The sequence below is a fragment of the Choloepus didactylus genome, chromosome 19 (assembly GCF_015220235.1).
Source record: "Choloepus didactylus isolate mChoDid1 chromosome 19, mChoDid1.pri, whole genome shotgun sequence".
Taxonomy (NCBI): Eukaryota; Metazoa; Chordata; class Mammalia; order Pilosa; family Megalonychidae; genus Choloepus; species Choloepus didactylus.
In genome coordinates this window covers 39,189,534-39,213,715 of record NC_051325.1, presented here as the reverse complement: position 1 = coordinate 39,213,715, position 24,182 = coordinate 39,189,534, and the positions used below count along the sequence as shown (strand labels likewise).

Here is a 24,182-nt window from a genome sequence, read left to right as displayed (position 1 = left end):
TGTGCATAGCAGGCATTCAGTATAATCTGAATCTGTTAGGGTGACATGGGCAGATCAGGGTGAGCATGAATGCTTTAGTTTCTCCATCTGTACCTGAGGAAATAATAACCCCTTCTCATTTTGGAGCCTTTGAGAACAGTTTAAAGCAATATGTGTGAAGTGTTTGGAGCCCTTTGAAAGGAGGGTACTGGGGAAATTAATGATGTTTTTGCTGTTCTTGGGAAAGCCCTTTGTGGTTCCCAGTGAATAAATTATTTGGAGTGAGTTTTCTAACACCTCCTACCCTGCTCTGTTCACTGTGACTTTTTTTTTTTTTTTAAAGTAAGCGTCTGCCTCAGTGCTTCTTTGCTCATGACTTACAAAGATATATATTTTTGGTTTTGTACTTTTGACCCCTTTCTGCTCCCAGGAGAGAAATTTCTATCAGAATAGTAAAAGGTGTAAATTGTGTGTTGTCCCTTTTCTGGGTCTTGGGCAGTTCATCCACTGGGGATAAGAATCAGCAGGCTTTGATAGACAGAAGATACAGACCCTGGGAAGAAGCAAGCCATCTAGCCTTTGAAACCAAGAACCAATAAATTCCTTTTGTTAAAGCAACCCATTTTATGGTATTTGTTTTAGGAACTAGAAAAAATAAGACTGCAGTCATTCTAAGGGGTAGGAAATGGTATCTGAGTGTGGTTTTGATTTGCATTTCCATAATGCCTAATGATGTTGAACATCTTTTAATGTGCTAATTGGCCATTTGTATATTTTATTTGGAGAAATATCTATTGAAGTATTTTGACTATTAAAAAAAAGAATCAGCAGGTTTGTGGTTATGGTTATAGGGAAAGTAGGAGATGGTTCCCATTAAGCGTCAGTGGCCTTCCAAATGCCTCCCACTCCTATTCATTCCTATCCCTTTTGCTGAGATTCTTTGGATCTCAAATGAACTCTGTTGTCTTTGGCATTTTGAGTACAGATATTTATGGCTATATATCTTCTCTTTCTAAGACAAAAGGAGTTTATAGTCTGGTGTGCTTTAGGTCCTAGGTAAGTTGCCTGCCAAAGACCCTCCCTCCAGAGGAAAAAGTGGATGGGAGAGTTAGAAAACCACTCACTAGTCTTGGAGACAGAAGACTAGGGAACTTGGTTCAACCATTAACCAGCAGACTCAGGTGAAGAAACTGAACCAGTTTATTTCTAAGGATCCTTCTGGCTTGGGAAAAGTCTATGAGGGGAGAATTTTCCAACCCAGAGTGGAATTTACAAGGGTGAACAGCAGTTTATCAGATTTCTTACTTGTTCCCCAAGCTTCTTTTGCCCTATAACCATGGAAGGCCTGGCGTCCTCCTTGGTACCTTTAGCCCAAAAGGCTTAGGAGTGACAAAAGTGGTTTGGGGGGCCAGTATTTAGTTCAGAAAATGCTAGGTTTGTCTGGTCTGAAGCTGTGACTGGGTGTGAATGTGAGAAGGCTCCCACTGGGTGACAGCCTGCAAGGATTGTGTAAAGGAAGTCCAGACTGGCTAATGGCAGGAAGTCCCAGCCAGGGCTGCCCCTAGCCGGTCAGAATCACAAAGCAATCAGTGTTTGTAGTGCCACCTCTTTTCCAGTCACTTTGGTGCCTGGCAATCTCCTGGAAGCCTGGCAGACAAAAGGTGATCCTAATTCAGCCCTTTCCAAGTGAAGACACTTTGTCCTGGCAAGGAAAATGGCTTGTCCAGTGTTACATATTAGTGGCAAAGCAGAGATTAAAACTCACTTCTCCTGATTCATCTATTATTCTTTTCACTAAATCATACTATCATCTTTACCAATCCCCGGAGCTACCACACATACCCACATAGGGAGGGTCTTTGGCAGGTAACACCTTGGTTCCTGAATTTATCTTCCTGGGAAAAGATTCCTATCTTACAGACCTCTTTTGAACCTCTTAAGGTTACTGTTCCAGTATCAAACACAGTATCAAACACATTCATCAAATGTTGTATGGTGGATGAGTGAGTGAACTCACAAAGGAGCCTATTCTTGACCCATTTTCTTAGATTCAGTTCTCTACTGCTACTTTGCTAATTAACTTAATCCATGCTAAATTGTTAGTGGATGCTAATAGGAAAATGTTTTAATGGCTTGAGATAATATTTGCATTTTAATAGTGGCTTTCTGTAAATAGTGCCTTCAGGAAAAGGAGTGATTGCAATAGTAAGATATTCTGGTACTGTGAGGAGTCCTTGGGGTGCAAGATTGATGATGCCCCTTACGCCATGTCCTGCCACAAGAGGCAGATGTCTGCTTTTTTTCACCAGTGGGTTTAGCCCTGCACTGGGACACTACCAGAGGGCAGTGGCTCTGCCAGCATCTGTGTGGCTACATGAAAAAGTTCTGAAAGCTACAAGGTCAGACCCAGGACACAGTAGAGCCAGATGTTTATTGCAGCTGCTTTGGATGTTCTGTGAGTTGTTTCTGGATTCATTTGTGAAGCAGCTGTGACCGTCCTGTCTCCCCTCGTTTCCCTAAAATGCTAGGTGAAGGACCTTGTGGGGTTAATTAGAGCTGAATAGGGCCTCGCTGGGAAGAAGGGACTTCTTTCTCCACATCAATTGCTGTCTGTTTAACTGGTCTTTTGAGACTGATACTTGCAGTAAATGTAACTTGCCTGGTCCTCAGGGAGCAGGAGGAACTACAAGGAGCCCTTCTTGACAACAACCACTGTCAGGACTTCAGCTGTCTTACTGGTTCTCAGATGTACTTCTGACTTCTCACCCAAACTCACTGTTAGATGCTTAACTTCTGCTTTTTGGTTCTCTTCATCTCAGCTCCATTCTGCAAACATTTGAATAACTTGGCTAATTTTTCTAAACACTAACTTATATCAAATTATTCACCACACAAAAACCCACAGTGGCTCTCCAATACCTGCTGTCCTCAAGGCTCTCTGTAATTCGTCATCATCTTACTATCTTTTCTGCCTTAGAACTTTTCCTCCAGTCTCTGCCAGTTAGTATTCTACTTTAAATTCCTTAAGTGCATAGCTCATGGGCATCCTCAAGGAACTTCCGCAGGCCAGCACAGAGCAAGGCATATTGTAAGTGCATAGAAAGTGCTTCTTGATTTAACAAGTAGTTTTGTTACATTACAAGAGGCTCCAAGGGAAGAGTAGAATGAATAAAGTTAATCCTTTCTAAAATTAACATAGATATTGATAGTGAGGCATCTGTGCCAGGCATATGGGTAAGCATATTTTGAATAATATTTTTGTGATGAACTTTTCTTAACTAATCCGTTGATCCTTCCTTTTCTAGCAGTGGTATCTAGTAAAGTGATGCATGTGGAGCTGTGATGGTTAAGTTCATGTGTCAGTTTGGCTAGGTTATGATGTCCTGTTTGGTCAAGCAAGCACTAGGCTGGTTTTGCTATGAGTGTTATTTTGTGGATTTAAATCATTAGTCAGATGATTGCATCTGTGGCTAATTACATCTACAATCAGCAAAGGAGATTGCCTTCATCAAAGAGAGAAGTCTCATCCAATCAGTTGAAGGCCTTAAAGGGAGAACTGACAATTTCGGCAGTCAGAAAGAAGAATTTCTGTCTCTGTTTCAGCCAACCACCTTCTCCTGGAATTCATTGAAACCTTCATTGAAATTTCCAGCTTGCAGCCTGTCCTATGGAATTTGGACTTGTCAATCCTCAAAGTAATGTAAACTAATTCCTATAATAACTCTCATAATAGTTACATACACACACATACATCACATATATCCATACATCTCTTGCTGGTTCTGGTTTTCTGGAGAATCCTGGCTAATACAGGAAATGTGAGGCTTCCCATTCTTTCTCCCTCCCAGTCCAGGTGCTTCTGCTGTCATGAAGTATTCACTCAATGCCTGGTGTGTGCCAGGCACTACGCTGGGGACACAGATGAGACCAAAATGTGGCCTTCATCCTCCAAGAATTTGTAATAAAGCCTCCAGCAAAGTCCCCTACTCAGCTCTCTGAGCAGCTCTCCTCCCCTCATATTAGTGCTTGCCTGCGTCCAGCAGCAGGCTCCCACCCTATCCCCACATCTGTACACTGTGCACAGCTATGGACACTTCTCATCTTAGGGACTTTGAATGACGGGATTAGGTGATAGCACTCGATTACCATCTAACATTCTATATATTTTATTTGTTTATTTTGCTTATTGTGTACCCTGCTTCCCCTTCCTAGAATGTGAGGTCCATGAGTTCAGGAATTGTTTTTTGTGTCTGCCACTGTAGCCTCAGCTCCTAGATCAGCCTGGCGCATGGTTAGCTCTGAATATTCATTTACTGAATGATGAAGGCATTGTTGCATTTTTTCTTCTTCTAGGTCCAGCAGCATAATTAATTTGTATGGCTCTATTAAGGATTATTTCACTTATTTATTAATTCAAGGAACATTTTTGTTTCTGATCACTTGCTAATCCCTAAACACTATTGGTAGCAAGTACACCAGAGAGAAGTGATCTTACAAGGCTTACAATCTGGTTTATGCCAAGAAGAGAAATGAAGTGGAAGCTTTCCTAGGTTAAGTTCCAAACTAAGTATATGAACAAGTAAGAGACGGGCTCACCTGTTTCTGTTTGTTTTTGCCTGCTGGCTTCTTAGAGAGACTGGCCCAGAGCAGGACTGAGGGTGATAGGAGGATAGAGCAGGAGCATTGGCAAACCCCCGGGTGCCAAGGGAAGGGGACTGCCAGGCCCTTGTCTTCAAGTCAGGGAGTGGGTTGGGTTGTAACCTCCTTTTTGAGGTAATGTCACAGAGTGGTTAAGAGCACTTGAGTAGGGAGCCAGACTTTGGGCCCAGGTCCCAGCTTTAGTTGTATGACCTTGGGCAAGTTACTTAATCTCTGTGTCTTAAACTCCTTACTATAGGGATAACTATGGTACCATCATACAGTTTTCAGCTTTGTGAGGGTTATGTCAATTATCACTGAATAGTGCCTGACACCTAATAAGGACTAGATGGGTAGTTGCTGCTATTAATTTTGTTACTTATGTTAAACATTTTTTCTCTCACATGATGTAAAAAGAAAAAGGAAAGGCAATATTGCATAATTTTGATGGAAAAACTGAGGCTTAGAGAGATTTTTCTCTGAGTCACAGGGTAGGGAAATGGGGCTGCCCCAAATTCACTTCGATTTCAGAACATTTCTTAGGCCTGAGTGGGACTTGAATACAGATTACCAGAGAGAGCGTCTCTTAAACGACACAGTGTTCTAACAGAAGTTTTCTTTCCTTTGTATAAATTACTTTTCCCTTTTAAGAACATTTTACTTTAAAAAGGGGGTGGGGAGCATGTGGATTTAAATACGAGAATTATCCTATAGAGATAGAGCCACTCTCAGAGCTCACAGTTCCATTTTCAGGGAGTATTTGGACTTCACTCCTTGCCTTGCTCTTGGCCTCCTCACCATTCGATTGGGATTGACCATGACCATGAGAATATTGCGTCTACGAGGATCTGGATTCAGCCATTTCCAGGATATTTCTACAGGATTCCATATGCTGTCAGCTGAATTGCAATCTATTTGAGCCTTAAAACAAAAGAATGTTGGAGTAAGAGCCATAAGACCTTGTTTCTATGAACGTCTCAGCCACTTATTAGCTGAGCAATATTGGACAAGTCAGTTGATTTTCCTGAGCCTTTGTTTCCTCGTCTGGATAGCAGGGAACAGACCTCTTTCTCACATTACCGTAGGGTCGGTATTTATAAAGTGTATGGTTCTGATCAGGAAATAGTGGTGAAATATAAGCATTCTTTGACCCATGGAGAGCAATGGTAGTGTCTGCTTTCCTGTTTTGGGCTGTAGACTTTGCTCTGCCCTACTCTGCCCAGCTGGAGTCACCAGTTAACTTGTGTGATTCATTTCATTAGGGTAGTCCCACTCCCTGCACACCTCATTACTGCAGAGAAGGAGAAGGCAGGGCTGCTTGATGAAAAGGACCAGGGATCAACAGCTGTAAGGGACTAGATTTTGGATGCTTTGAGAAATGTTGCTTTCTGGGCAACATGATGTCTGTCTGCTGTCTAAGAATTGCTGAGTAGGAAAGGACTGTGGGTCAGTGAACTTAGTTTAGTTCCTCAGCACCCATTATGAGTGATCTTGCCTAATGGAGTGAACACCTCCATTAACCAAGAATTCACTAACTTTTTTTTTTTTGGCAAAAGATTTATACAATCTGAAGAGAAACCATAGTATCACTAACTTGTTGATTATCCATTTTCAGCTGTTTGAATCCATGTCTATACATTTAAGATAGCCACTATTGATGGGGAACAAATATTATGTAGTTTTCCATGGTACTCAGTCTGCCTAAATTTAACAGAAAATCATTATAACAGTAAAATTGTGCCTGCAGCTTTTCTTCACTCATAAAAATGCACTTATAAGGTCCAGGGTATAATTAGAGCCTTCAAGTGTCTTTGGAAGGGACACTTGCAGAGGTGTATCAGCATCTTCTTACAGATCATAATCAGACCTCATGGCTGCAGGTAGAATGCAGAGGATACAAAGGAATGATATCTACTATGTATAAAGAACATGTTACTGGGAAAGGGGCTCAGGCTCCTAGGCCCTGGTGTACCATACCTCTGCTTCACTGGAGACGCTGCCAGGCTCAAGCAAAATATACATCTTGCTCATATTACATCTCATCCAAGTAAGATTTTCCATTACCACAACATAGGAGACATTGAGGGCACAGTGATTGCTAAAACCTTACAAGACTGGTTGTCTACTCTTAGTGCTGCCAGAGTCAGAAAGTCATAAGTATATAATTGCATATAACCGTTGCATTCTTTCTTCAGCTAGCATTCAATGAGATCTCATTATATGCAAGTTATGGCCTCACCGTTTCTCCTCCACATTCGCTTGACAATCACATCTTGTTCATTTCTCCTGTAGAAGTTTCTATTGAGAGTATTCCCTCCTCTTTATTCCTGTTTCCACTTACATTAATTCAGTTCGTCACCAACTTGCATCTGGACTTTTGGAGCAGTCTGCTCTGGTATCCTTGCTTCTGGTCCTTCTCCAACTTTATCATCCATACTTCTTCTAGGAATACTTCTTCAAAATAAATTTATTGTGCCTAAGAGCCTCCTCCCAAATGCCTCTTTGCTGCTCAGATGTGGCCCTCTCTCTCTACCTAAGCCAACTGGAAAGGTGAAATCACTGCCCTCCCCTCTATGTGGGATCAGACACCCGGGGGAGTGAATCTCCCTGGCAACGTGGAATATGACTCCCGGGGAGGAATGTAGACCTGGCATCGTGGGACGGAGAACATCTTCTTGACCAAAAGGGGGATGTGAAAGGAAATGAAATAAGCTTCAGTGGCAGAGAGATTCCAAAAGGAGCCGAGAGGTCACTCTGGTGGGCACTCTTATGCACAGTTTAGACAACCCTTTTTAGGTTCTAATGAATTGGGGTAGCTGGTGGTAGATACCTGGAACTATCAAACTACAACCCAGAACCCATGAATCTTGAAGACAATTGTATAAAAGTGTAGCTTATGAGAGGTGACAATGGGATTGGGAAAGCCATAAGGACCACACTCCCCTTTGTCTAGTTTATGGATGGATGAGTAGAAAAACAGGGGAAGGAAACAAGCAAACAGACAGACAGACAAAGGCACCCAGTGTTCTTTTTTACTTCAATTGCTCTTTTTCACTTTAATTATTATGCTTGTTATTTTTGTGTGTGTGGTAATGAAGGTGTCAGGGATTGGTTTAGGTGATGAATGTACAACTATGTAATGGTGCTGTGAACAATCGAATGTACGATTTGTTTTGTATGACTGTGTGGTATGTGAATATATCTCAATAAAATGAAGATTGAAAATAAAAAAAAAAAAGAAAAATAGGGGAAACAAACAAACAGACAGACAAAGGTACCCAGTGTTCTTTTTTACTTCAATTGTTCTTTTTCACTTTAATTATTATTCTTGTTATTTTTGTGTGTGTGCTAATGAAGGTGTCAGGGATTGATTTAGGTGATGAATGTACAACTATGTAATGGTACTGTGAACAATCGAATGTACGATTTGTTTTGTATGACTGCGTGGTATGTGAATATATCTCAATAAAATGAAGTTTGAAAAAAAAAAAAGAAATTTATGCATGCAACTTCCCTGCTTAGAAACCTTCTTTGTCTTTGCTTCATATGGCATTTAGGGCCATTTACAATCTAACATAAACTGCCTTTGCAGCTCTGCCTTCTGCTTCTCTCTACCATGAGCTCTTTGCTCCAAACTTGCCTCTGAAAATGCTGTACTTGTTCACATCTCTCTGAACATACCATTCTGTCTAAAAAAAAAGTACCAATCCCTGTTCACCCTTCAAAAAAAACTCAGTATAATAAATGTTGTTTCTTCTCTGAAGCCTAACAGCTCCCAGATTCACTATTACCTTTTTTTTTTCCACATACATATGCAAAGTATTACAACCATTTGTGTGTGGTGTGTCTTCTGCATGATACCTTGAGGGCAGGTACTGTATTTTATTTGTCTTTTTATCTCCAACATGTACCACAATGCCTAGAGTATAGTAGGCATTCATTGCATGGTTATTCAAACTACAAGGTAATGTAGAGTTATATATCCAGAGAGCTTATGATCTAGCAAGAAACACAGATGACTTCATGATATACTGGGCAGAATGGGATAAGTGTCCTAAGAGAGTCTTTAATGTACACATATGGTTAAGTGACAAATTGAAATTCCTGTCTGGGAAGCACCATTTGTAATTGCAGTCAACTTTGCTTATACTTCAGGTAATTTTCTTGCTAATTGGTTTTATTTTGACTATTGGCCATTAATGACCAATGATAAATTAAGCTGTTTTCACTTTGCAAATTTTGCATTTGGAAAACCAAATTACATTACAAATTCTTGCATTACAAAAATTCAAAGCCTGACCAAAACTTTCAAGCCCTGGCACTCTTTAGTAGGGCATAAGCCCTTTCTTAAACTTGGAAATATAAGGAGAAAGGCACTTTTTTAGAAAGTTTCCTAAGTATTCCTCCATACCAGTTGTTATAGAGCAGACAGGGATCTAAGGGCTGTTAATGTTTCACCTGTCCTTGTCAGAGTTATTTGACTATTAGAGGGATCATGAAAGGAGAAACTTGGTTGTCCACTTCAGTAATTTCTTACCCTGGCAGTCACAAAGTTCTCTCTCTGTTCAATCAGAAGCTCTCCTTTAAAAAAAATTTTTTTTTAATATGCAATTTTATTGTGATATATTTACATACCATGCAATGCATCCAAAGTGTTTAGTCAGTGGCTAATAGTATCTTCACTTAGTTGTGCATTCATCACTACAGTCAATTTTAGAACATTTTCATTACTCCAAAAAAAAAAAGAAGAAGAAAACCCAAAACATCCCATACCCCTTATTCCCCCACTATTATTGACCCCTAGTATTGATGTGGTACATTTGTTACTATTCATGAAAGAAAATTAAGATATTACTGTTAACTATAGTCCATAGTTTGCAATAGGCACATTTCCCCCCATATACCACTCTATGATTGACTCCTTGTAATAGTGTCGTACATTTGTTCTAGTTCATGAAAGAATTTTTTTTATATATGTACTGTTAATTGCAGTCATCATCCACCACAAGATTCATTGTGTTACACATTCCCATGTTTTAACCTCCAGCTTTCCTTCTGGTGACATACATGACTCTAAACTTCCCCTTTCCACCACATTTCACCCACAATTCAGCACTGTTAATTATACATACTCTCAATAATGTGCTACCATCACCTCTGTCCATTTCCAAATGATTAAGTTCAACCTGGTTAAAAATTCTGCACATACTAAACAACCACTCCCCATTCTCCAGCCTCATTCTATCTCCTGGTAACCTATATTCTAGATTTTAACTCTATGAGTTTACGTATAATTAGTTCATATTAGTGAGATCATGTATTTGTCCTTTTGTGCCTGACTTATTTCACTCAACATAATGTTCTCAGGGTTCATCCATGTTGTCGTGTACTTCAGGACTTTATTCCTTCTTACTGCTGAATAATATTCCGTTGTATGTATATGCCACCTTTTGTTTATCCATTTATTGGTTGATGGACACTTGGGTTGTTTCCATCTTTTGGCAATTGTGAATAATACCGCTATGAACATTGGTGTGCAAGTGTCTGTTTGCATCCTGCTTTCAGATCTTCTAGGTATGTACTGAGTAGCTGGATTGCTGGGGTTGTAAGGCAATTTTAGGCTTAGAAGCTCTCCTTTTTTATCCAAACTTCTATGTAAGTATTTTGACTACAAATCTAGAACTCCAGCAAATGGCAGAAATGGACTAGAGGTGGTCTTGAAACTTATTTCAGTGAAAGGATTGATTTGAGAAGGTGGGGGTTTTTGAGGCCACATGAGGACAGACTAAAAATACAGGCACTGGGCCTCTTAAGTCTGATATGGTGTTGTGTTTGAAACCCATAAAAATAGCAGCAGCATGTACACAGACTTATTCAGCTTCTCTCCAAATCCTTGTACTTGGGGAACTTTCTTGAAATTTGTAAAAATACATGGACATCAATTCCACAAGAGGTAATTTTGACAGGAAATATACTGACTCATCCTACAGATGTGTGCTGAGCAGTGTGCCATCTTTGCTCTCAAAGAGCTCACAGTCTAATGCAGTGTGAGAGCAGCTTATAAACAAGTCATTAAGATAGTATAATAAGTGTTCTGGTGGAAATATTAAAAATCATGTGAAAAAAAAGCAGCAAGCTTTGGGGAGACTTGAAAGACTTCACAGAAAATGAGCTGATGCCTTTTCTATAAAATGAGGACAGTAATGCCCCCTTTTAAAGATTGTTGTGATGATTAAATAAATAACACATATAAAGCTTTATATTACAGTCTTTAGCACGTGGTTTCAACATGTTAGCTACTGCTGCTATTACTATTATTATTTAAAAGGGGTTTTAAGAATTGTTGAATGATGGTATATCCATTGATTGCTTGCAGAGACTGACTCTACTAATTGAAGCAGAGGAATTTGTTGGAGGTTTACTAAGGTGCACAGTATGGAAGAGAGGATTTGACAGGTCTTGGGAAGGAAAGATACAGGGTGGCTCAGGGATCTTAGCACCAGGATCAGGAGCTTATAGACAGTTTCTTTGTGGGGATTCACCTTTAACTGCCTTGTATTTGTGGATGTCTCTACTGTCAAAGCAAGAATGTGATTAACTTAGCTTGGTCTATGTGTCTGTCTCTGATGAGGGGACAGGGTTCTAGGATAACTGCCTGCTGACTCATGTGGAGTTGGGAAGAAGCAGAGCCCCTAAGGAAGGGGTGCAGAGATAGAGAACAATGTACGCTTCAGACAAAATAAGAGTACTTCCAAGATCTGCTGATCCATTGAGGCTGATATTGGAAACAACCAGGCCATCCTATGGAACAGCTTCTGGACATTTCTTTTGGCCTAGAATCTTGAATGACTTGGCTCGGAATCCAGTGCCAACCCATTGTGACCACCCCTATTTAACATTCTTTATAGAAAGTTTTCTGGTTTCTCCATGTTCATTCTTAAGTGTAGTAGTTAAAACAAATACTCTTGACTATTAGTAGAGAAGTGAAAGCTTTTTTACCTTTGTATGTTGCATTTCTTCTATTTATATGTCCAATTATGATTACCTTTTCACATTTCTTGTGTATCAGCTTATGGTGAGGGATTTGCCCTGGTACTTTATGATGTCTACCTAATCATACTCTTCCTCCATCCTGTTAATTTCTATTTTCTCTAGGCATGCTACTGTGCATTTGACCTTGTTTGAATCTCATCTTGTTTTTAGATAATTTTCCAACAATTCAGAGTCATTTCCATTTTACTTGTTTTTCAAAGTACAGATATTAGCAATTTTATCTTTGTGCAAATGTGATTCCCCATTTTTGATATGACTCATCAGAAGTAACAAGATATGATAGAATATAAAGAACACTAGATTGAGGGGTTGGCCACCCGAGTGTAAAGTCCCAGCACTGCCACTTACAAGTGGGGGGTGATTTGAGGGCAAATCACTTAACATTTTTGAGCTTTTATTTCCTCATTTATAGAACTGTGAAAGTAGTAGCAGTTATATTGTGAGCTGCTGGAGGGCAAGGTTGTGTTTGGGAAGAACAAATAGATCATCTATGAAAACATTATCAAATCAAATATAGTATATAAATCTCATTATTATTAGTACAAATTTTAAGTGGAAGATCTCAGGATTAATTCTGTAGTACTCTGTACCATCAATGCTGTTGTTAAAACATCTCTTTAAAGCCAAGTGTTGACTCCTCTAACTGGATTGTGCATGACACCATACACTTGTCATGTGAGATACAATCAAAAGCTTCCAGATGTGTGAGTATATATAAATAAAATTGCAAAAAGAAAAATGTGTTTCATACGAAACACTTGATAACTGTAATGCTACTAATGACATTATTATGTGGTTAACCCTTTTTGGGTAAAAGCAGTTACCATAAAAGAAAGTCATACTATCTGATAAATATATATAATAAATAGGAGGCGGGGCAAGATGGCAGACTGGTGAGCTGTATGTTTTAGTTACTCCTCCAGGAAAGTAGGTAAAAAGCCAGGAACTGCGTGGACTGGACACCACAGAGCAATCTGTCTTTGGGCATACTTCATACAACACTCATGAAAACGTGGAACTGCTGAGATCAGCGAAATCTGTAAGTTTTTGCGGCCAGGGGACCCGCGCCCCTCCCTGCCAGGCTCAGTCCCGGGGGAGGAGGGGCTGTCAGCTCCAGGAAGGAGAAGGGAGAATTGCAGTGGCTGCTCTTATCGGAAACTCATTCTACTGATTCAAACTCCAACCATAGATAGACTGAGACCAGACACCAGAGACTCTGAGAGCAGCCAGCCCAGCAGAGAGGAGACAGGCATAGAAAAAAAACAACACGAAAAACTCCAAAATAAAAGCAGAGGATTTTTGGAGTTCTGGTGAACACAGAAAGGGGAAGGGCGGAGATCAGGCCTTGAGGCGCATATGCAAATCCCGAAGCAAGGCTGATCTCTCTGCCCTGTGCACCTTTCCTTAATGGCCCTGGTTGCTTTGTCTATTAGCATTTCAATAACCCATTAGATCTCTGAGGAGGGCCGTTTTGTTTTTTTGTTTTTGTTTTTGTTTTTTTTTAAATAATAAATAAATGAATTAGGATTAAAGAGTTTATTGATTAAAAATAAAGAATTTCATGAAGCTATCAAATATCTTTCAGACACATAAGATTCTAAATGGCCTACCCAGTTTTCTAAAATTGTTATGTAGTTTTTACTTGTATGAAAACGTAATGAGTTCAAATAAAGGACAGGCATATTATCTATTTAAAAAAAAAAAAAACCTCCAGAAATCGTAGTAGATTGTAGCTGTTATATTTCTCTAATCTGTGTGTCCTGACATGGAAGAAAATTAAATTGGTGTGACAGTTTGATCTTCACAGGGCCTTAATGTGCCTCATCACTGCTTTTCAAGGTGATCATGGATCTATGATATGTTCCAATGCCTTGTCAAGTGGATAAATGACTGTAATTTACAAGGACAACCATTCTTCCTCTCTGAATTTGCTCTGTTCCAAGCCTGCGGAAAGAGCTTCTGTATTTTGTACCCATTCAGAAATTAAGGCTGTTGGTTCTGCAGTTCTGCTTGCCAACTGTGTACCTTGTTTTTCAGGACATTATTGGTTGTGTGGCTTGTGAACATGCAGAGCCCAAGCAGCAAAACTGGGTTTTAAAAAATAAATAAAGAAATTGGGCAGGGGGTGGGGAAGATTTCATCATATAGCAAGCTTCCCTGGTGCATTAAAAGTTTGAAATGATTTATTAAAATAGAATTTAAGGATTATCCCTCATTTAGGCTGGCCTTTCATCACGCTGGAACATGCTTTACTCAAATATTCGTATCATTTTGTAAAAAGGGAAGAAGAAATTGAAGTTGTCCATCTTTTCATGTTTTATTTTTTTTTCTTTTCTTTTTGCTAGGCATTAACATAGTTTTCTCTGGAGCTGCCTAATACACACACACACACACACACACACACACACTCACAGAGTTAGGTTTTTTTTTTTTTTGTATTTTTGTGGTCATTGCTAAAAAACCCTGAGGAGATCTTCTAACCGTAATGCAAGTATGTTAGATGCACACACATGTGTATTTGCTCTCTCCATAGCCTCTCTATCTCCTCTTACCTTGTTTCTTTGAATCTCACATAAATATTCCACAATAGGCTAAAACCTAACATTACTCTTAAATAGGCTGACTGATGTTCTGTGCACATTAGGCTATTGCCACACAATGACTGTAGCACATGGTGTTGATACTGTGAAGCGCCACTGGTGGCATGACTGCCTGCTCTATAGAGAGATTGAACAACGTGCAATCTGTGCACTCTTTGGCTACCTTATGATATATCCCTTATGCTTCAGTCAGCACCTCTAGCTACTCTTTGCCCTTCATGTCATTCCGACAAATTCTTATCAGCCTGCTACTTTTAGCAACTTTGCCTCAAACCAGTAATCTTAAAGTTTATTCTTACTTTCATGCTTATCTTTCATATGTTGTCCCAACAAGCCATCTTCCATTCTCCCCTCCCCCACCACAATTATACCAGGGAGCCACATTTTTTCCAGTTTGCCCAGGAGTGGGGGTTAGCTACAGGATTGTCTGATGTATTAGTTACTGGCCCCTGAGAACCCATCTGGTGGCTCAACTCTAGCTACCACTGGAATTGGGAATCTCTGAGTTGTGTTTACCCAAGACCACAATAGCATTTCTTTGCCCTGTCTCTACAGATAACCTGAGGTGTAGGGCACCTGAGGTGTTTATTCCAAAATAAATGAGAATTGAAGTCAGAGTGCTCTGTATTCTAATCTTGGCCCCACTATTTCCTAGCTGTGTAATGTTAAAACTCCCCAGTTGTCAGTTTCCTCTTCTCTAAAGTGGGGATATTAACAAAATCCATCTTGTAGAGCCATTGGGAAGGATTAAATGAGCTAATATGTGTAAAGCTCTTAACAAAGTTCTTGGCACATGATAAACACTGAGTTATGGGGCTTGAATCACTTGTGTGGATCTGAAGACTGGGGAGAAGGAAGGCTTTGTAGAAGTAATTTGGGAACTAAGTCTTAGAGGATAAGAAGGAGTTAGCATCCCAGCCGGTAAAGAAGGGAGGGTTCCTGACAACAATATGGCTAAAGGGTTGTAAGAGAGCATGGCATGTTTGTGGAAGTTGCACATAGTTGACTCTGACTGGAAGGTTAGATAGAAGTAAGGAGGTAAGGCAGGAAAAGTGACCAACAGATCATAAAACCCTTGTAGAGCTCATGGAGGAATCCTCATTTTCATATAATGTGGTTCTTCTGTTAAGCAGTCACATAAAGGTCTTTAAGAGCAGCAAGAATGAAAAGTGGAAAGAGGGCAGTGAATTGGCTTCAAGTGAAATGACATCTCTTTAAAGCTAATATTCCTCCTTGAGAATGCTACATTAATTAAGATTCATTATTGCTTCACGTGTGTTCTCTGTTAGTTGTCTCATTCATTAATTTGCTGATTAGTAACTCTGAACTCTTGCACACACACCCCCCTTGCATTCCCTTTTTAATATATTATGCTGTTCCCCCTGGGACATAAACTCCAGGACCCGTCCCTGGCCTGCTCACGTTTGTTTTCTTTGCCCCTTGTGCCTGCCTCTGCTATAACATTTGTAGTATGTGTTAAGTAATCCTTAAGGTAACATTTTTATTATGTCATAAAAAGTACATGGCAAATATATTATAACTCATGGACTTTGTTTAAAAATGAACGGATAATTTATTGAGTGTGTTACATGAGCCTTACTCCCTCCCCATTTCAGCTGAGACCTGCTGCTCATTTAGCCTAGCCTCCTATTGAGTGCTCCCACCCTGTGACATGCTGGGAAAGCAGACTCATGGTTGGCTAGAAATAACGTCATAGTTTATGTACTCAATAAAAATTTAATTAAGTCATTACAGGAATTGCAGTCATCATTTAACCCTCTGATTTCTTCTGTTTGGTTTATTATTGAACATTCAGTAATACCAGTCACCAAATCCTGATGGCTTATAAAATAACTGCATGAATTTTAATAGCTTAAATAAATGGGAAAATATGAGTAACTGATATAAAAGGAATCTTTTCCTTATGGTGGTACTGTATGTATGGGTTTTTATAAAAACCAAAGCATTATGGAAAGGATAAGAGTGTAGCAAGAGAACAGCCCAACACTATCTGGGAGGAGTTTCTCATCTGGGGTGTATGTCTGTCTGTTCACAGGCAGTGTGCTCCACATAGGATGATCTAGCAATAGGAACAAAGGGAACCTGACTGCACTTGAGCAAACAAAAGCTTAAGTGAGAGAACAAAGTCCCAACGGGTTCACCAGGAGAAGTTTCCACCTCCCCTTGGCTTCTGAATTGGCTAGAAGGGCCCAGCGGGTTGAGTCCAGTTGTTCAGGAAGCTGCTCTCACTTCCCCTCACTTCTTGCCCACAGATCATGTATGTGCACTAACTGAGCTTCTGCCCTCTTCCAGAAAGGGCCTTTTTCATTATCTATTCTAGCGTTGGTGAAAATATCTGAAAACCATTCCTAGCTGTGGCAGCTCATAGGTTACTGGAGTTACAGTACCACGAGGTAGAGGAGCTTTGCTAATAAGGAACTCCACTCCTGCTCTCCATACTTCTTGAGCAATAAATAGGCAGTAAGAGTACAGGTGCATCCCAAGAGGAGAAGGTATCTTTGTATATATGTGGGCCTTCCTGGAAGGCAAAAACTGAGATTTACAGATTAATATGTTGGTGATCTCTGGAAATCCCCAGTAGATGGTGAAGTAGAAAAAGGACTAACCTAGAGATCAGGTTTTAATCCTGGCTCTGGCACTAACTTGTGTGACCTTGGATAAGTCCCTTCCCTTTTCTAGGTCTCTAGTTACCTTTTCAAAGAGATTAAGCTAGGTGACTCTGAAGACCCTTCCAACTCTAAAGTTTAATGGTTTGATGCTGCACATAAACTTACTCTGCTGAGCAGATCCAGTGAATATTTACTCAGAGATGTTCCTGGCTTAGTGTTTGATACCTCTGATGTTGTTCTTTTACTGCTCTGGTTCTTCTTGCACAATTGAAGGAGCAACATTTAATATGGGGGTAGGGAGAGCCCCAGAATGGGTATTGAGATCTGGGTTTTAGTCCCATCCTTACTGTACAGAGGCAGTTAGCTCTAATTCTGGCCTGTTTCTTGACTCCTCCTTTTACCTCATTCCTTTCTAGAAGATGGTACAGTAGAAGTTGAACAGAATCTGTTTCTGAAATTTCAGAAAGTGGGAAGTTCTCAGCAACAACAACAAAAATCCCCAAAACTCTGTCATTAGATTGAACATGCTGTGTGTGGCACTCAGGCCTTTGTAAGACTTGACAGTCATCAGCATGCCTGTCAGAGCTCCTACACGGGGCCAGGCCCAAGACTGGATGTTGGGAGGGCCAAGATTAATCAGACATGGTTCCTTATGACTCCCAAGTAGCTCACAGACTAGTGGGAGAGACAGGTACATAAGCAACTATAAACCATGTTGTGTGCTTTTCTGGATTACAGTTCAGCAACTTCAGGTATCTCCTTCCGGCTATTCTAAAACACTAGACACTAAAAAGAAATATCTATATAATGAGTCAGTATTGGCAGTCATTTGTTAAATCCAAATTTCTCAGTTACACCTCTTCCCTCTCATTTGATCTTTCTCTCAATTTTCAGGGATAGTTGGGCAATGATCACTTTAACTTCTTCATGTTGGAAAGGGGTTTTGACCTTATGGGGTGAAGTCATGAAACTGGTCAATATTCTTGGAGAGACTGATACCTCTAGGTTTTAGGGCTTGTCTGTCATGGGATCAATCTGAAGGCCTTAAGTTTCTGAAAAAATAATCTTACTAAGAAAAACTTTTATAGAGACTTAGATAGAGCCCAGTGTATAACCTAGGGTTTTCAGGAATACTGTTAGTTGGGGCTTGGCATACTGTATTAGTAGTTCACAATATTTGCATAAGAGTAACTCCAGAAGACCTCTCGACTCTATTTGAAATCTCTTAGCCACTGAAACTTTATTTTGTTCTATTTCTTTTCCCCCTTTTGGTCCAGAAGGCATTTTCAATCCCACAGTGCCAGAGCCGGGCTCACCCTGGGAGTCATGTCCCACATTGCCAGGAAGACTTACACCCCTGGGAGTCATGTCACACATAGGGACGTGAGTTTATTTGCAGTGTTGGCTTCGAAGAGAGAGGCCACATCTGAGCAGCAAAAGAGGCTCTCTGGGGGTGATTCTTAGGCATAATTCCGTTCAGGCCTAGCTTCACGATTGTGGAAATAAGTTTCGTAAAGGCAAGCCTCAAGATTGAGGGCTTGGCTTAATCAATTGTGACTCCCTAGTGCCTGAGAGAATATCAGGAAGTCCCCAGGTAGGGAAGTTAATAGTTCCACATTTTTCCCCAGTCTCTCGAGTAGACTTTACAAATACTTTTTTATTTTCTGCCCAAAATACTCTGGAATATATCTGGGTATTACGTTAGCCTATACAGAATAATAGGATCTCATTCCCTATTCTAGGTTCCATGTATTTAGATTGTTTAAATAAACTGCCCAGACAGGTTAAATTAGATAGTGTGCCAAAGGAAATTTGAATTTTGGACCAAATAAACATCTCTTCCTTTGGTCTCACACAGAAGTTGAAGTTTTAAAATATAGACAGTGTCATCTTTTACCCTGTATTCTGATTTCCCTTAGTCCTAACCAGGTCCCTTTCATTCATATCTCTTAATTGGATTCTGATCTCTTATTCAGCTTCTTTAACAGTTACTGTGTGGAGTAATGCTGACTTTCAGAGCTGCAGACTTCTACTTCTGAATCTCAGGTGTCACATAGATACCCAGTGTTCCAGGGAACTACCAGGTTATACACAAAGACCACAGCATCTCAGAATTTAGAAATAACAGTTAAAGCTCAGAAATAGATGTGACTGCTGTAACAGCTTGCAATCTGGGAACCTTTACAATGATCCTTATTTGAACATTCTGTATTCCTTAATCATCGGTTGCCCATTCTCTGCCTATTTTCTATCCTCTGATAACCTGTGCCCTCAAATTCAATTCTCAGAGTTTGCTCATTATAGTTAGTTTATATTAGTGGGAATTATTTGTCCTTTTGTTTCAAGCTTATTTCACTCAACATAACATTCTCAAGGTTCACTTACCTAGGTGCATGCCACACGAATTCCTTCCTTCCTGCTGCCACTCAATATTCTGTTGTATGTACACACCATGATCCCTTCCATTCCTCAGTCGATGTACCCTCCTTAGGCCACCTCCATCCATTGCAAATCATGAGTAATGCCACCATAAACACTAGTGTGCAGATGCCTATTTGGATCCCTGATTTCAGTTTTTCCCAAGTCTTTGTCTAAAAACGGGGTTGCAGGATCGTATGGCAACCCTATACTTAGCCTCCAGTGGACCACCACACTGCCCTCCAGAGGGGCGGCACCATTTCACTTCCCCACCAACAGTGAATAGGTACAACTCTCTCGTCACCTCTTCTCCAGCACTTGTATCCCTCTGTTTATTTTTTAAACAGTTTATTCACGCACCATACAATCCATCCTAAGTGTACAATCAATAATTCCTGGTATAATCACATAGTTATGCGTTCATCACCACAATCTATATGAAAACATTTCCATTTCTTCTGCAAAGAAAGAAGAGAAAAGAAAAAAAGAGAAACAACAACGAGAATCCCATACCCCTCCCTTAACCCCCCTCTTATTGACACTTATCTTTGGTATATTGCCTTTGTTGCAATTAATGAAAGAACACTACAATGTTACTGTTAACCACTGTAGACCTTAGTTTGCATTAAATTTATTTTTTCTATATACCTTCACATTTTTAACACCTTGTATGCTGGTTTGAATGTATTATGTCCCCCAGAAAAAGCCATATTCTTTGATGCAATCTTGTGGGGCAGACGTTATCAGTGTTGATTAGATTGTAATTCTTTGAATGTTTCTGTGGAGATGCGCCTCACCCAACTGTGGGTGATGACTCTAATTGGCTAATTTCCATGGGCGGGCCTTGATCAGTGGAGCCATATAAATGGGCTGACGGACAGAGGGAACTCAGTGCACCTGTGAGCCACGTTTTGAAGACGAGCTATGGCCAAGAGGGACACTTTGAAGAAAGCACAGGAGCTGCAGATAAGAGACAGTTTGAAGACCGCCATTGAAAGCAAACTCTTGCTCCAGAGAAGCTGGAAGAGGACAAATATCCCAAGTGCCGCTAACAGTGACATTTTTGAGGAACTGCAGCCTAGAGAGGAACGTCCTGGGAGAAAGCCATTTTGAAACCAGAACTCTGGAGCAGACTCCAGCCACGTGCCTTCCCAGCTAACAGAGGTTTTCCGGATGCCATTGGCCATTCTCCAGTGAAGGTACCCAATTGTTGATGTGTTACCTTGGACACTTTATGGCCTTAAGACTGTGACTGTGCAACCAAATAAACCCCCTTTTATAAAAGCCAGTCCATGTCTGGTGTTTTGCATTCTGGCAGCATTAGCAAACTAGAACACCTTGCAATAGTGACATTCAATTGTTCTCCCTCAAGTAAAAACTTTCTTATATTTGTAGTTTTAATTTCCATCGTTGCCCACTCTAGGTTTCACTATTTATTGTGGTTTTGATTTGCATTTCTTTGGTGACCAGTGACGTTGAGCATAAGCACAAATATTATTTCCCATACAGGGTTCCAAATGACTCTGGACTGTTTCTAAAACCTGTCAGTTTAAGTATCAATGATTTCTTACTGTGTGCTACACATTGCACTGGACTTTATGTTGGAATTCCAGAGACATTCAGTGAACTGCTCTCTAGTCTCTGACATTCCCCCTGGCCTGGCCATTCCCTGAGAGGAGTTCTACCAGATCTGAAAGTTCTCACTGAAATTGCGTTTCTAAAACAATCTCTTAAAATTAAGTCTTACTGCTTCAGACTTGCCCATTTTATTCTCCCCTCCTCTCCTTAGCCTCAGAGGCCCTACTTTTTCCTCAACATCTCCCTCACAGTTTTGCCTGTCTCCCTCCTCTTCCCACCTTTTACAACTTCCTTCTTGTTCTTTTACCACTACAAACTCCTTTGAGTGTCCCTTTTCCTAACTTAGTCCAAACATACTCTTCCCTGGCGCTCCCCAAACATTTTCTTCTCAGCTTCTGCACATTTGCACACCTTGTTCTCTCTGTTTAAAATACCCTCTCCTCCCCCTCCCTCTCTTCTGTCAAACTCCTCCTCCAAGATCCATGTAAAGGTTACCTCCTAGTGGATTGTTCCCCAGCTCCCTCAAGCAGAGATCATTTATACAGTCTGTTACTGAAATTCATTTATCACTCACCACTTTTGGAATAGGATTTTGTGGCAACACATTGCACTGTTTTTGTTTATATACATATATATATATATATGTATATATATATGTATGTCTCTTTTTCCATGCTAGACTGTATGTGCTCCTCCAGTCAAGAAACCACTTCTTATACTTTGTGTTCTTAGAATCCAGCACAAAACCTGACATGTAGCTCAATTCATTAATCTGAGTGACTGCAGTTTGAAATTTGGGATCAAAACCTAAAAGAAGCTGGCAAATTGGGGAGAATCCTGAGACATGAAGGAATTGGGGATGGACTGGCAGCTTGTCATGTTAGGGGCCCTCTCTGTTCTTCAAAGTCTATGACAGCTGAAAGCCAAAGAGCATACTCTTTGTTTTTTTTTTCCTTTCTTTCATGCTTTTATTTTTGCCATTTTGTTTCTGTAGGTTAATCCCTATATCCTGAAGAAGAACATGATCCTCATGACAAACAGTTTCTATGCAGCAATCTTGGGATATGATGAGGTAAGACCATTTGCCAAACCTTAGAACAATGGCCTCCCCCAACAAAGACTTTAGATGAGAGCCTTTGAGGGGAGCTTCGGTGGCCATTGTCACTGCCTTCCATTATGGCTTTGCGTTTATTTCCTCCTATCTTCACTCACTGGGAAACTAGAATAAATATCCCACCCATTTGCCTAATGCTTGGGAAAGAAATCACTATATAACATGGTCAAATCATTCAGCTTGCCTGATAGGTGCTGCCTGGAGGGACAAAGGCAAATCAGTCACTATCCTAGCCCCAGGTGCTCTCAGAGAGAGAAAGACAACACACACATAAACATCATGGCCTGCCAGACAAACCACACACACTTTTTTTCTTTGGCTTTAAATATAAAAGCAATGCATACTCATTTAAAAAATTCCTGAAACTGTACATAAGTTGTTGAAGTAGAAAATAGAAGCCCTCTTCCTCCCCTGCCCAATTTCCTGCCCAGTTATTCCATTAATGATTTATTAGGTATCTTTCTAGACATTATCTGAACATAGACAAGCATCTGTATATATGGATCCATGTTTTCTTTTCTTTATGCAAATGAGAGTTACATTATACACACTGTTTTGCAACTTGCTGTTTTCACTTAATGATATATCTTGGATATCCTTCCACATCAGAACATTTAGATCTATCTCGTCTTTTTTCCCCCCAACATTTGTTATGAAAAATTTCAAACATTTAGGAAAGTTAAAAGAATGGCATAATGAACACCTATATATACACCACCAAGATTCATCATACCTCATCTTTTTAGCAAGCATATACTTTGATATGCATTTTATGGTTTCCTCCAGATTTAATTTTAATCACCTCTCCTGGGAAACTGTCCCAGAACTTCCAAGGCATGGCTCAGTCTTACCTTCACTGGACTGTCACAGCACTTAACCAAATTAGCATTAACTGTCACTTTGGCTGGGCTGGGGATTTCTTCTGGGTGATGGCAGTGTCTATTGTATTTGTGTTTCAATTGCCTACAATAGTGTTTGGCACATGGTAGGTTAAAGAATGAGAAAGAGAGGAAATGCACAAGGGGATGAAAGTATGAAACTAGAGTTCTAGCTGGAGGAAATGTTATCAGCCTGAAAATAATAAAGGGCCCCTCCTCCCAATTTTTAAAGTTCAGTGATTTGCCTGGGGTCACAGGACTAGTTAAAATTGGGGTCTCCTGTTTCCCAGTCTACCAGCGATCTTCAATTATAACAGACCAATTTAGAATGTATGCTACACACACCATTAACTTACCATGAACTTTTTGGGGAGTGGGGTGGGATTTGAAAAACACCTCTTAAATGTACACATCAATTGTTAAATTAGATCCATTCTGATTTCAGAAACAATACAGTATATAAAAGAATGAGACTTAAAATTAAATATGATTCTCTTTCTTTTAGCAGTTGAGGTCCTTACTGCACGTGGCTCAGTTGACTGTTGATTTCTTTCATCAGTGTTAAGATGTTTTGAATCTTGTCTGTTCTTCCTGTCCCCCATCCCAGTCCATCCTAATTCTTGAGCACCTCTCTGAAGATTCCAATTCAGCAGTGGGGCCTAGTAGTTCAGTAAGCACCCCTAGTGACACTTAAAGAGCAGGAAATTTTGGAAAATATACTAATTACATGGAACACTTTGAAAAATACCAATGGCTGAGTCCCACCGCCCCCAGATATTCTGATTTAATAGGTGTAGAGTTATCCAGGTGATTTTAATGAGCAATTCTAGAACAATTTTCTTAAATTTTAATGTGCATGCAAATCACCTGAAGACTTAGTTAAAATGCAGATCGACTCAGCAAGCCTTATAGCCTGCAGTGCTAACAAGCTTCAAATGATATGGATGTGGCCGTTCTGCAGAAGAGCTGTGCTGTCCACTACCAGCCACATATTTTCAGGTGCTCAATAACCATATGTGGTTACTGGCTTCTGAATTGGACAGTGCAGGTATAAAACATTTCTATCGTCACAGAAAGTTCTATTGGACAGTGTTGTTTTACAGCAACCTTTTTTCTAGAAACTTGCTTGAGTTGTGCCACTTTGGGAACCTTCCTGTTTTCCACATTAGTTTCATCCATGGAAATTTCAAATCCTGTGAACCATTCCAACTGTGACAGGCCCCATTGCCCTCTAATGTGTAAACCTGCAGTTGAGACCATTTGCCTCACTAGCCCACTGACATGCTGTGCCTGG

At 40.1% G+C, this 24,182-nt stretch overlaps 1 protein-coding gene across 2 annotated transcripts in view; it reads left to right on the top strand.

The window, feature by feature from the left end:
* Nucleotides 1–24,182, top strand: part of LOC119515566 (ubiquinol-cytochrome-c reductase complex assembly factor 1) — a 115,750-nt gene that overhangs the window by 75,958 nt on the left and 15,610 nt on the right. For both annotated transcript variants that reach the window (XM_037811627.1, XM_037811626.1), the window contains one exon: nt 21,891–21,968. In XM_037811627.1, coding sequence (XP_037667555.1) covers nt 21,891–21,968 — 78 coding nt within the window. The remainder of the gene's footprint in view (nt 1–21,890; nt 21,969–24,182) is intronic.